A 12327-nucleotide genomic window follows, 5' to 3' on the forward strand; every position below is an offset into this window, starting at 1 on the left:
CTTTGCCCTGCCCCAAGTGGGCTACAGTCACCATGGTCCTAGCTGGACCTCAGAGACGTCCAAGAGGCCTATTAAACACCAGTTTTTAGGGTCTGACTCAGTCAGCCTGCAGTGGGTCCCTGGAACTTGCACTGTAACAAGAAGTCAGGTGCTCCGCCCATGAGTCTGCTGCCCATGTCTCCCACCCCCGAGCTGGCTCCCCACCATCACCACCACCACCACCAGGATGACTCTTGGCCCCTTGAGAAGTGCCTGTAGAGAAGCCTAGTGAGGTGACTCTGGAGAGTCTGAGGGCAGCACCGTGCCACTCCTTGATGCCTCCACCATGTAGCACAGTGCCAGTGTGCACGGCTCAGCAAAGTTCCCTTGACTTGAGTGGTGGTGCTTCTTGAGAGGCCCAGGGAAAGCCCACCTCTGGAGAGGCAGAATGTCTTCTGGTCTCCACCTTACTGGGAAAGTCAACCCCAACATTTGTCCTGATGTTCTGTCAGCCCTGCCCTGCTCTTGACCCAGCCCAAGGACTTCCAGCTGCCCTTGGTCCCCTGGGGTTAAGAGAGTCCAGCTCCTGCCCCTACCCCTCCTCTGCTTAGTACCCCTGCTCATGCCTGAGAGCCTGAGTTCAGCCTGTAAGGCCCTTTGGTGACACCCACACCTCCCACTCCTTCCCACCCCCCAGGCTCCTGCGTGGGACGTGGGACATAGGACAAACACTCCAGCCTGTTTTCTGTCCCACTTCCTGCTTGGCTGCCTGCCCTCCCTTGGGCAGGCCTGGCCTCTCTCCCCTCACTGGGAGCAGAGTCATCCTCTCCAGGGCCTACTGGGAATGGGCCCTGAGATGGGGCAGCAAGGCCCCAGGACTGGGGTCCTTTGTCCAGGGCCAGCTCAGCTGAGGGTAGCCCCACATTCCTCCTGATTCCTCTTCCCACATGGTGACTCACCAGCCAACCCCCCACCCCCACCCCCAGCCAGGCACAGCTACATCTCCTTCTACCTTGGACTGGAGGACTCTGGGACCCTAGAGAAACATATTTCCCCCAAAGTTACAAACGCCCTCAGAGACCCCCCCAAATCACACACATAAAGAATAGCTCATTCATTCAAATATTCACGAACCAGGCTGGTTTTAGGTGCTGAGGACATAGCAGGGAACAAGATACTGCCTCTGCCTTCCCTGTCTTCCAACCCCGCTGGGGAGGCAGGCAGGTCTGACTCAGAAAAAGGCCACAAATAAATGTAGAAGCACAACTGCCACGGGTGCTAAGAAAGGGGAGGGGTGGGGTGCTGTAAAGGTAAACACTGGAGGAGTGAGCAGATTCTGCCTGGGAGTGGCTTACACACCCAAGAATACAGTCAGGCAGGGTATATATGTGCTACTGGCCACGCACAGGTGAGAAGCACACCCACAGAAAGCTCAGGTCCAGCAAGCTCTCTTCCCATCCTGCATGCACACTTGCAGGCTCTAATTCCAAGTGAGCTGAGCATGGCCCTCGCCTTCCAGAATACCTGCAACCATTTGGGGCAGGGTCCTGAATGCTCTACCACCCCCAGCCTCCTCAGATGAGCCCCTTTCCCTCTGTGGTGGTAGCAGTGGCTCCCTAGCCACTTATCCTGCCAGGGCCCCATTTCTGGGGAGGAGGTCCAGAGGTAACAGCCAGCCCAAAGCCTCTGGGACAATGCCCCCCACCCTTAAGTGTCTGTCCCGGGTGGAGATGGAGGGGGGAGCAGGGTCAGGCAAGCTCCAAGGAGCGGAGACTTCCTGCCAGCTGGGCGTTGCTTGTCCCTCACACCCCTGGCCCCTTCCTGGAGCCACCCTTCTTTTTTTTTTTAAATTTTTAAATTTTATTTATTTTTTATACAGCAGGTTCGTATTAGTTATCTATTTTATACATATTAGTGTATATATGTCAATCCCAATCGCCCAATTCATACCACCACCACCACCACCACCACCACCACCAACCCCTGCCACTATCCCCCCTTGGTGTCCATACGTTTGTTCTCTACATCTGTGTCTCTATTTCTGCCCTGCAAACTGGTTCATCTGTAGCATTTTTCTAGGTTCCACATGTATGCGTTAATATACGATATTTGTTTTTCTCTTTCTGACTTACTTCACTCTGTATGACAGTCTCTAGATCCATCCTGGGGTCACCCTCTGAGCGTCAAACCTCTGGGCCTTGTTTCTCACACCCTGGGGCTGGGCCAGGCTGGCGTAAGCCCAAACCCTAGTCCCTGAGGACAGTACTTGGAGTCAGCACAGGGTCAGTGTAGGCCCACATGTTGGACTCCCTCCTGGCTCTTGCCTTCCACACTTCTCTGATGTTTGTCTTGGGGTGGAGTCTCTCCCTTATTCTTCCCAGGCTCAGCCCCTCGCTTCAGCCTCCAGCCCACTTTTCTCTATTTATTTATTTGTTTATATTTATTGAGGTATAGTTGATTTACAATATTGTATAAGTTTCGGGCGTACAACATAGTGATCCACAATTTTTAAAGATTATACTTAGGAATTCCCTGGAAGTCCAGCGGTTAGGACTCCGCGCTTTCACCGCCTGAGCCCGAGTTCTATCCCTGGTCGTCAGGGAACTAGGATCCCACAAGCTGCGCAGCATGGCCCCCCCCAAAAAAAAAAAATTATGCTGGAGCGGCTGGGCCCGTGAGCCATGGCCGCTGAGCCTGCGCGTCCGGAGCCTGTGCTCCGCAACGGGAGAGGCCACAACAGTGAGAGGCCCGCATACCGCAAAAAAAAAAAAAAAAAAAAGAAAAACTGTTATAAAATATTGGCTATATTCCTTGTGCTGTACAATATATCCTTGTAGCTTATTTATTTTATATATAGTAGCTTGTACCTCTTAATCTCCTACCCCTATATTGCCCCAGCCCACTTTTCTCTTGATTCCTTGGGCTAGGCTTTTCTGGCAGCCCAAACCAACTTGTTACATACGGTTTTACAAGCTTAGGACACCATGTTGCCTACTACCCAATATTTTTCATAACAGTATAATCGAGTGAGAATGCCAGGGGCAAGGAAGATGGAGAAAAGTGCAGAACTACATGCTGAAGGACTCTTGTTTTAGGAAATAATTTGTTAACTACCTTTTTCTTCTCCTTTCCTAAAAATGTAAGACCCTGTGTTCTGATGACCCTCCTTCCCTTTTATCTTGGGTCTCCAACTGGACCTTGGCTTCCTGAATGAGACGACATGAATGGGTCTTGAGGAGGGAAGCCCACATTTGTTATGCCTCCCGTGTCACACACTGTGCTGCCTGGTTCCTTTGATTCTCCTGATAATCCTTTTACAGGTAAGGAAACCAAGGCTCAGAAATTATGTGAATTTGCCCCAGGCTGAATGGAACCAGGGCTAACTGACCTAGATCCTGGGCCAATGAACTTTGGAAGTGCTCCAGGGAACCCTGCAGGGGAGGTGGAGTGAGGGCTGGAGACGGGGCCCCTCAGCTTTCTGAACTGTGCAAATACCCCAAACTGGTCCTCTTAGTTCCAGCAAGGGAACACAAATGAACACACACACATCATACACATTGGGGTAACAGTGCGTACTTCTGCCAGGACTAATTTCGGGTCCCTTACCAGGCTGCAACCCAGAATGAACAGATTGGACATGCTGGCCCCAGGGAAAGATGGGAGGAGACCATGACTCATGCCCACATCACAATCTTCTATAGTCTCCCAAAGGGACCTCCACAACAAAAAAGGAAAGGGCTCAGTTCATCACCAGAGCACCCCATCTAACCCTTAAGAATCTTCTGGGACCCCTCCAGTTGGTCCCTGTCCCAGAAGGTCAGGTTCACACTTTAGCCCCTTTGTCACAACTGCTCCTGAGGGATAAACTGAGGCTGGAGTAGGGATGGGCAAGGTCAGGAAACAAGTACCACCCCTGTTCCACTCTAATGTTTAGCAGCAGTTGGGGAAACAAAGTTGCTGGTAATGAACAGATTTCTAGGGCTATCTCTGCTGCTAGGAATAGGGGGCTCATCTGGCCTTTGCATCAGGGTCAGAGCCCAGGGAGAAAGGAGTCTGTGCTATCCCAGAGGTGGCAGGGCCTTTGGATATCATGGAGGGGCTCGTGAGGCAGGCCCAGAAGGGCAAAGGGTAGCATGGAGAGTGGGACAGGGTAGCAGGGAGGGTGGGACCGGGCAGCTCTGGGTAAAAAAATGAGGCAGGGCCAGAGGGCCAGGTTCTCCCCTGGGGCAGGGGCAGGTCCCTGGGCTCTGGCACAGAGGGGAGACAGATATTCCTGAGTTCCCCTGGGGACACCACACATGACCCAAGTCACTGCCAGGACACCCCCTATCCCACCCCCAGGGCCAGGAGATGAGTCAGAGGCTGTGGCCAGGAGCTTCCTCCTAGACTGGGAGGAAATGAGCAAGGGCTTTTCAGACCTGAGAGCTCTGAAACATTTAAAAAGGAAGCCCCCAGGGGAACTCTACAGGCAAGCCACAGCCCAATGGGGTGTGTGCGGGTGGGGACACAGAGGGAAAGTGGGCTGGGCCTCTGTATATTCATTCCCAGGGAAGGGGCAGAGTATGGGGGGATGATGGGCGTCAGTGGCCAGAGTGGGAGGCCAGAGGTCATTTGCCTGTGAACTGTTCTCCTGCTGGATAACTGTGCAGAGGATGAAACAGTGAGCGCAGAACCCCTCCCTCTTATTTTGCTCTACAGCCTGGGATGGGGATGCCTGGGTTTCTGGGCCACCTCTCCCCTCTAGAGGGCTGTGGAGCAGGCCTGAGTCATGTCTGTGCCCCTGGGCCACCCCCTTATAGGACTAGGGGAGGGACCAGCTGTTGACATTTCCTACAAGGAGGAGCCCTGCTCCCCCTCCCTCAGCTCTCTGATGTCCCTGCCCCTGCCCTATTCTCAGCCCTTCTTCCTCTGGCCTTCTATTCTGGGGCTGTGGTCACAGTTTATATTTGGGATGAGCACATCACAGTGCATCTGACCATTCCTGGCAGAGCTGCCGGCCCCAGGGAGTCCTGGCTCCAAGCACAGTGGCAACCCAGTGTGCAGGCCCCCATAGTCTGCCTGTGGGGGATATGGCAGTCCTCAGGCACACCAGGTGGGAGTCCTGAAAGTGGGGAGACCAGGAAGGACCGAGATGGGGGGTACTTAACGCATTATCGTAGCTCTCAGCTAGGGAGCAGAGAACAGAGGGCAGAGCCCTGGTTGAAGGGGTGGTGGTGATGGGTCCCTAAATGAGGGGGAGATGCAAGGGGTAATTTTGATCCTTATTCCTGTAGCTGACCTCCCAAACTTGCCCCTAATTGGGAAGAGGGGTGTTAGGGCTAAGTTCTGTCCCCGAGTCGGGGGTGGGAGGAATACTATGTTCTCTGTAGTGCTCCAGGCTTATTTCAGTACTAGGAGTTCCAGAAGCTTGGAGGCAGGAACCTGGCCTCAGTTCAGCACCCCTCTCTCCCCAGAGCCCATTGTGAATGGGAGGTGGCCTCTGGCTGGAGGTGCTTCTTTTAGGTCCACTTCAGTTTGCCCCTTTGAACAGGGCAGGACAAGGAAGGGTCGCATCAAAACTCTGGAGAGGGCAATGTGCTGCTATCTTCAATCCTTGTCCTTGAAGTCTGGGCTCTGCTCAGACACGCGCCACTACCCAGGCCAATAGTCTCAGCACTTCTCCCGCCCGCGCTCGGAGGCGGGGCAGGCCCGCAGCGCTAGGAATGTAAGCTGGGGGCCTAGCGCCTGGGGCACATTCCAGGGGAGACCCCAGGCCCGGGGGGCAAGTTTGCGCAACTCGGCGCTCAGCTGAGCCTGGGATCAGGGGAGGGCACCTCCACCAACTCTCTCTTCTCTTCCTCACCACTTGGTGCTGACTGGCTGGCGGGGCACCCCGGGAGGTGATTGTGTGCCTCCCAGAGTTCTGGCCCGGAAACCGGGTGCCTGCGAGTGCGCCGGAAAAGGCTGCCTGCGGGGGGCTGAGCGAAGCGAGCAGGAGGGGAGGTAGGGCGGGCCATCTGGAAAAGGGCCTCTCCCGGCACTGTGCACGAGTCGGTTCTGGGGTGCAGGCAAACGAGGGCAGGCCGGCGGTTTAAAATTAGCCCGGCCCGCTCCCTCCCTTCCAGCTTCCCGGCCGGCGGCGGCAGCTGTACGAGACGGTGGGGGCGGTGACTCAAAGGGCTCTTCCACCAGTGCAGCCTCCCGCGCTCGGGGTGTCCCGGGCCAGGCCGCTTCCCGGGAACTCCCCTCAGCCCGTGAAGACTCTTCCCCACCGGCACTCCCCAAACGGGCCTCACCAGGCAGGGACAACACTCCGTCCGGCTGGACCCAATCCAGCCTCCAGACACCTCCAGTGGCCCGCCCCGGGTCCGCCCTCCTCGTGGTCCCGCCCCCACCTGACCTGAAGCAGGTGAAACCTGGTCTATCCCCAGCTCCGTCTCCGAAGTCCGCTACCGCCCAAACACCCATGCCACCCTATCCAGAGCAGTTAACCAGGCAGATTGGCAGCGAGCGGACCCCGAGCGCCTCCCCAGGTGGGCCTCATTTCGAGGGCCAGCCTGGGTGCCGCAGAGTACAAGCTCCCATTCTCCCTTCTTCAGCTTCCCTCAACTTGAGAGGCGTTCCCCACAAGCCGGGCAACGGGTACCTTGGGTCCCCAGCCCAAAACTTTCCCGGAGGAGCGCACCCGCTCCAGCCTCTCCTCGAGGGGCTCCCAAAGGCTTTCATGGCGCTGACCCTGAACCCTCGGTCGCCCCCAACCTTTCTCCGGCTCCCCTCACCTTGAGCGGCGCCCCCAGCAGGTGGTGCAGCGCGGGTATCTGCGCGCCCAGGGGCAGCGCCCCGTCCAGGCTGCAGGTGGGGGCCCGGCGCGGCTCCGGGAAGTTGGCACATGCGAAAGGGTCTGTGTCCTCTAGGTACTGCACCCGCACGGTCACCACTGATACCGGCTCCCCGTCCCCGCGGTCTTCCTCGCCGGCCATGGCTCCGCCAGTGGCTCGCTCAGTGCGCCTCCGGGCGGGTCCCGGCCGCGCCGCGGCGTCTCCTCAACTAGCTAGCAGTCTGGGCGGGACCGGGCCGGACGCCGAGGAAGCGGGGCGGAGCCAGGCGGAGGCGGGGCGGAGGAAGGGGGTGGAGCCAATAGTAGTCTCCGGAGGCTAGGGGTGGGCAACCGCTGCCTGTGGCGGAGGCTGCAGCCAGCCACTCAGAGGGCGTGATCGTGGTCCTGTTAGTTCACTGGCTAGTCTGGGGGAAAACCCGAGCTCGCGCGCCCCTCACCCACTTCGAGAGCGCGCGGAGCACGGGGAGGCTTTCTTTGGGCTTGGGGGCGGTGAGGCTGCGCTCTCTTTAGGGCAAGGTGGGGTGGAAGTTTCTTCGGATCGTGGCCCGCCAGGTCCCCCTCAGTTTAGGGGCGAGAAGGTCCTGATTCCTTCAGCTGAGGGATGAAGTGGATGGGCTTCCCTCATTTGGAGAAAGCAGGTAGATGGGTCCCTTTCAGTTTAGAGCAAGAAGTGAAAATAGATTACACTCAATTCGAAGGAAGAGGTGGGATCATTTACCTTTAGTTGGAGGAAAAAGAGGGACGGGTGCCCCTAATTCTGGGAAAAGGATGGGATGACTCAGTTTGGCGGCGAGGTAGAACTTTACCCTCAATTTTGGGGAAGAACGGGGATGGGTTGCCCTTCAGCTTGAATGAAAAGTGGAAACGGTCCTTTTCAGTTTGGGGCGAGATAAGCCGAATGCCCCCTCAGGTTTGGGGAAGAGGTTGGGTGGTGGATCCCTCTTAGTTTGAAGGGAATCGATAGACTGGGGTTTCCATAGTTTAGGGAAGAAGATACGTTTCCTTCATTGTCTTATGGAAAAGGTGAGAAGCGTTCACTGTAGTTTAAGGGAAAGGGAGGCCGGCTGTCCCTCGGTTTGGTAAATGAAGAGGAACAGCCTCCTATTCAGCCTGTAATGAGCTGGGCCCAATCTGGGCCTTGGGATTTCTGGGGACGATGGGGACAGTTGTCCCTCACGGCTTTCTAAAAAGGGCCCAGTGCGCGTGCGCAGCTCTGGTCTGGGCGGGGACCCGAAGGGGGCCCCTTCAGTCTGCACCGGGCAGCGCCGGAGCCCGCGGCCTCGGTATCGGGGGCCGGCTGCTGGCCGCTGGCAGCACTCTCGGTGGCGGGGCCGCGCTCCTCCCGCCTGGACCCCGCCCCCCGGCAGACCCTGGCCACTCCAGCGGCTGGCCGTCGCCACCGTCGCCACCGGCCGGTGGAATGCAGAGGTGCCCCTGGAGGGCTGTGGCCGCTCACAGCTCTGAATCCGGGTCGGGGGAGGTTTTGGGAGAGTTTGGGGGAGCGGGCTTGAAGGAGTAGGTTGCAGGACTTGGGGAAGGGCTGCACTGGGGAATTTCCAGAGTCGGGACTGGTTTAGAGCGGAGGGGCAGGCGTCCGCATTACGGACGCCCGGGGCAGGGTCTCGGAGTCCGGACCTGGCTTTGGGGTATCGGAGCCGGGATTGGGGGGAGCGGGCCCCACGTGCCTGTGACGCGGGGGCGACCGGTAGGCGGCGGCGGCGGCGACGCGGGGCCGGCGGCCGTGTGGTGCCGGGAGGGCTGCTAGGCAGGCGGCAGGATGCTGCGCGCCGCACTGCCGCTGCTCGGGCTGCCCCTGGCGGGGGCGGGAGCAACCGAAGAGCCCACCCAGGAGCCGGGGTCGCCGGGTGAGCCTCCCCCAGGGTTGGCGCTCTTCCGCTGGCAGTGGCACGAGGTGGAGGCGCCCTACCTGGTAGCCCTCTGGATCCTGGTAGCCAGCCTGGCTAAAATCGGTGAGTGCGTGTGTGCGTGCGCCAGGGCCGGCGGCCGTCATTGGACCCGCCCCCAACCCCTAGTCCCCAGATCCCGGCCGGCTTCTTGCAGAGTGCCCCGACCTAGCTTCCTATTCCACAAATCCAGGCTCTCACATCGTTTCTGCGCCTCCTCTTGTGGATCTCCCTCCTCCCCTTCTCCTCGAGTGGGAGCCCTGAGGATTTGCCTTCTCAAAGGGCTGCCCCAGCTCTCTGCAGCCCCATCCCTAGACTCCTTTGCCCTTTCCTCTCTTCTCCTTGAAGTAAGCTCTTTTGTCTGGGCTCTCCTCCACCAATCCCCAGCCTCCTAAAAGCTTCTGTCAGCAGTGAAGACGTGTGGGGACATTGAAGGGATTGTGTTCTCCTGCAAACCCAGGCATCCTGGTCCTGAGGAAGCAGCCTTCCCTGGAGGCCACCGCCAAGTGTCCATTCTCTTGGGATACTAAACTGCCACTTTTCCTCTGTCCCCCCTCTGCTCCCCTAAAGGTGCCCCCTTCTTGTGCCCAGCTGTGCCCCCCCCCCATTCAGGTCTACCTTCTTCCCACCTCAGGATATAAGAAACTTCCATTTATTGGGGCTTTACTCTGTACTGCCTGCACTAGATGCTTTCATACATCCAGTCTCCTTCAGTCTGCACAATAAAGATTGTGCTTCAGACTCATTTCCCTGAATAGAGCTGCTTTTCCTTGCCTCTGCCCCTTCCTCCCCACTTCTGAGCAGCCAGTGGTCCCTCCTCCCACCACAGACCCTCCTCCCTCTCCCTGTTGTGCAGGCTCTGCTGTGGGGGTGACTAATTATAGCTGAGCCGTTGCTACTCACTCCCCATCTATTGCAGGCACAGCCTGTACTCCAGTCTCACCAATACAGTCTTCATGTAGGAATCACACAGTCTAGGATTTGCCCCCTTCTGCCCCCAGGGACACAACTGGGGGTGGGGGCTGGGCAGGAACAGAAGAACTCTCCACTCTGCTGTGGCAGCCCATTAATAATGAAAAATGGGGCTTGAAATGCCCTCAGGGAGCCTAGTGCTGTCAGAGAACAGGCTTTTGTGAAGGGTTTTTGCTGGGATTAATACATGCTCTGGAGATAAGGATGGAATAAAGTCCCTGAAGGAGAGGAAAGGGGGACCAAAGGTAGGGATGAGTGTGGGAAGAGCTATGGCTGAGCTCACCTTAGGGCCTGGCAGCAATGAGAGCAGGTGGGAGGAGCCTCAGATTTGGGAGCCAAGAATTGGGTTTGCTGAGAAGTCTGCCAGTTGGAGAGTTCCTGTCTTATTTAGGGTTTACAGCAATGACTGTAGTTTCCCCCATAAATCATAGAGCTTTTTCTAGCTTGGATGACATCTCCTATGGAGGTAGAAGAGAGCCTTTTTCTCAGCAAACAAAACAAAACAAAATCCTTGGGACTGGGGGCAGGGGAGATGGGTAGAATGTTTAGAGATACCTTCCCCCAGCTTCATTACTAGGAGATTTTTTTCCCCTTTTATTCACCAAATATTTATGTAGATCCCACCATGTGCCAGGCACTGTCCTAGGCTCTCTGGGTACAGCTCCCAAAGGGCACTGTCTTGGCACTGGGTCTCACACAGCGTAACACAGAGGCTTCCCTCACTACCCACCACTCTAGGGATTGTCTGGGGAGAGGTGCTCATCTGGTCTCAGGTCCCAAGGGAAAGCCCAAACAGTTTATATTAGGAGGCAAAGACAGTAGAGGCAATAGTGCTAGAAAACCTCCTCTTCTTTCCTAGGGACAGGTCTGTTAATATTTTCTCCCAGAGTCATACTGAATTAACATTTGTTGAGATCCTATTATGTGTCTGACATTCTGCTAGGAAAATTCACACTATATCATTTTATCCTCACCCTGTGTGAGGGGTATTTTTTCCCATATTACAGGAGAAGAAATTGAAATTCAGGTAAATTAATTTGCCTGAGATCACAAAATTAGGAAGGGATGGAGCCAGAAGAAGAACTGGATCTCTGACTGCTAAACTTAATGCTTTTTAAACTACTGAGTCCTTAGTGAGCCTACATAATGAAAAGCACATTGGGCTAGGAGGTCTACAGTGCTCCTAGGAGGTATGATATGCATTATGGTCTAGCTCAAGAGGCAGGGCACAATAATATAATAATAGGTAACACTTATAGAGTGCTTACTGTAAACCACTGGGCTAAGTGCTTTTGAGTAGACTGTCTTACTTAAACCTCACAACAATCCTATGAGATCATTACTGTTTTTATCCCCATTTTACTGATGAGAAAACTGAAAGTCAAAGAGATGAAGTTATTTGCTCCAAGGTCACAGAACTAGTAAATGGAAGAGCTAGGCTTTAAACCCAGGCAGCCTGACTCCAAAGGTCCTGATTTTTACAGCTGTGTTATGCATAAAAATATGCCTAGTATTTGCTGAGATTCAAATAATGGCAATGGATAAGGGAGATCAGAGAAAGGTGAGGTCCTTCGAGGATGAGAGTAGAGAGGAGGGGGCATTTCCAGAAGTGGAAAAAGTAAGCAAAGGTCTAGGTTACCATGACAGAAGCACCAAGAAACAGACAATTTTGGCTGCAGTGGGGGATTTGAAGCCCTGGAGGCTAGAGATTCTAGCAGTCCTGAATTTTTCTTCTTCCTTGGTCCCAGTGTCAGGGGTCCCGACCTTGAATAAACTTCTAAGACTGGGAGGTTATAGGCCACTGTGTGTGTGTGTGTGTGTGTGTGTGTGTGTGTGTGTGTGTGAGCGTGTGTGTGTGCGCGCGCACATCCCATAAGCTGATACCTCCTGCCCTCTTCTTGCATTGTAGTGTTTCACTTGTCTCGGAAGGTGACGTCTCTGGTCCCTGAGAGCTGCCTGCTGATTTTGCTGGGACTGGTGCTGGGGGGCATTGTCTTGGCTGTGGCCAAGAAAGCTGAATACCAGCTGGAGCCGGGCACCTTCTTCCTCTTCCTGTTGCCTCCTATCGTGCTGGACTCGGGCTATTTCATGCCTAGCCGGCTATTCTTTGACAACCTGGGCGCCATCCTCACCTACGCTGTGGTGGGCACACTCTGGAATGCCTTCACGACAGGTGCTGCCCTCTGGGGCCTGCAGCAGGCTGGACTTGTGGGTGAGTGACCTTAACACCCGGACTGGTAGCGCGAGGCTATGCCAGACTCATCACCCAACTCCCTTCTCCTCCAGCTCTGAAGATCCTGTGTTGATGAGAGCCATGCCCTGAGAGCTCCATCTTAGGTCCCTCTCAACTGGAGTGTGAGGCAATGCTCCAGATGGGCCTTCAGCCTTCATTTAGGTCCCTGCCAGATGAGTCTGGGCTTCTGCAGATGACAGCTGAGTAGGGGCCTGGCTCCCAGCTGTGTGTGGGCTGCCAAGGCTGGGACTCTGCCGCCTTCTGCCCTGATACCATACTGCCACTTGCCAGCCTGGCTCCCCTGAGGCACAGCTCACCTTTCCTGTGAGGGCTCTGCCCAGGTCACATCAGAGTGGTTTTCTGTTTTTATTATTATTATTATTATTATTATTTTTTTTTTGCGGTACGCGGGCCTCTCACTG

At 55.7% G+C, this 12327-nt stretch overlaps 3 protein-coding genes across 12 annotated transcripts in view; 1 reads left to right on the plus strand and 2 right to left on the minus strand.

Moving 5' to 3' along the window:
• The window catches only part of PHAF1 (phagophore assembly factor 1), a 15062-nt gene extending 12783 nt beyond the window's left edge, over positions 1-2279 (minus strand). Inside the window, exon 1 of the mRNA XM_055078915.1 lies at positions 2246-2279. Within this exon, the coding sequence (XP_054934890.1) occupies positions 2246-2279 (34 nt within the window). The remainder of the gene's footprint in view (positions 1-2245) is intronic.
• Positions 2280-6520: 4241 nt separating this feature from the next.
• Positions 6521-7026, minus strand: LOC129391461 (FH1/FH2 domain-containing protein 1-like). Its single transcript, XM_055079271.1, has one exon. It carries the CDS (start codon positions 6936-6938, stop codon positions 6681-6683), a length of 258 nt encoding a protein of 85 aa, XP_054935246.1. The 5' UTR covers positions 6939-7026; the 3' UTR covers positions 6521-6680.
• A 236-nt stretch (positions 7027-7262) lies between these two features.
• SLC9A5 (solute carrier family 9 member A5) overlaps positions 7263-12327 on the plus strand; it is a 26339-nt gene continuing 21274 nt past the window's right edge. For 9 of the 10 annotated variants that reach the window (XM_028477626.2, XM_007125892.4, XM_028477624.2 and 6 more), the window contains exons 1-2: positions 8553-8766; positions 11582-11884. In XM_028477626.2, the coding sequence (XP_028333427.1) occupies positions 8574-8766; positions 11582-11884 (496 nt within the window). In that variant the 5' untranslated portion in view covers positions 8553-8573. Of the gene's footprint in view, positions 7820-8552; positions 8767-11581; positions 11885-12327 lie in introns of those variants that run through there. The other variant, XM_028477625.2, reaches the window with a different exon arrangement.

Source organism: Physeter macrocephalus, chromosome 17 (assembly GCF_002837175.3).
Source record: "Physeter macrocephalus isolate SW-GA chromosome 17, ASM283717v5, whole genome shotgun sequence".
Lineage (NCBI taxonomy): Eukaryota > Metazoa > Chordata > Mammalia > Artiodactyla > Physeteridae > Physeter > Physeter macrocephalus.

Excerpts from the sequence above, each read along its gene's own strand:
- LOC129391461 (XM_055079271.1), bottom strand. The coding sequence starts at position 6,938 with ATGGCCGGCGAGGAAGACCGCGGGGACGGGGAGCCGGTATCAGTGGTG.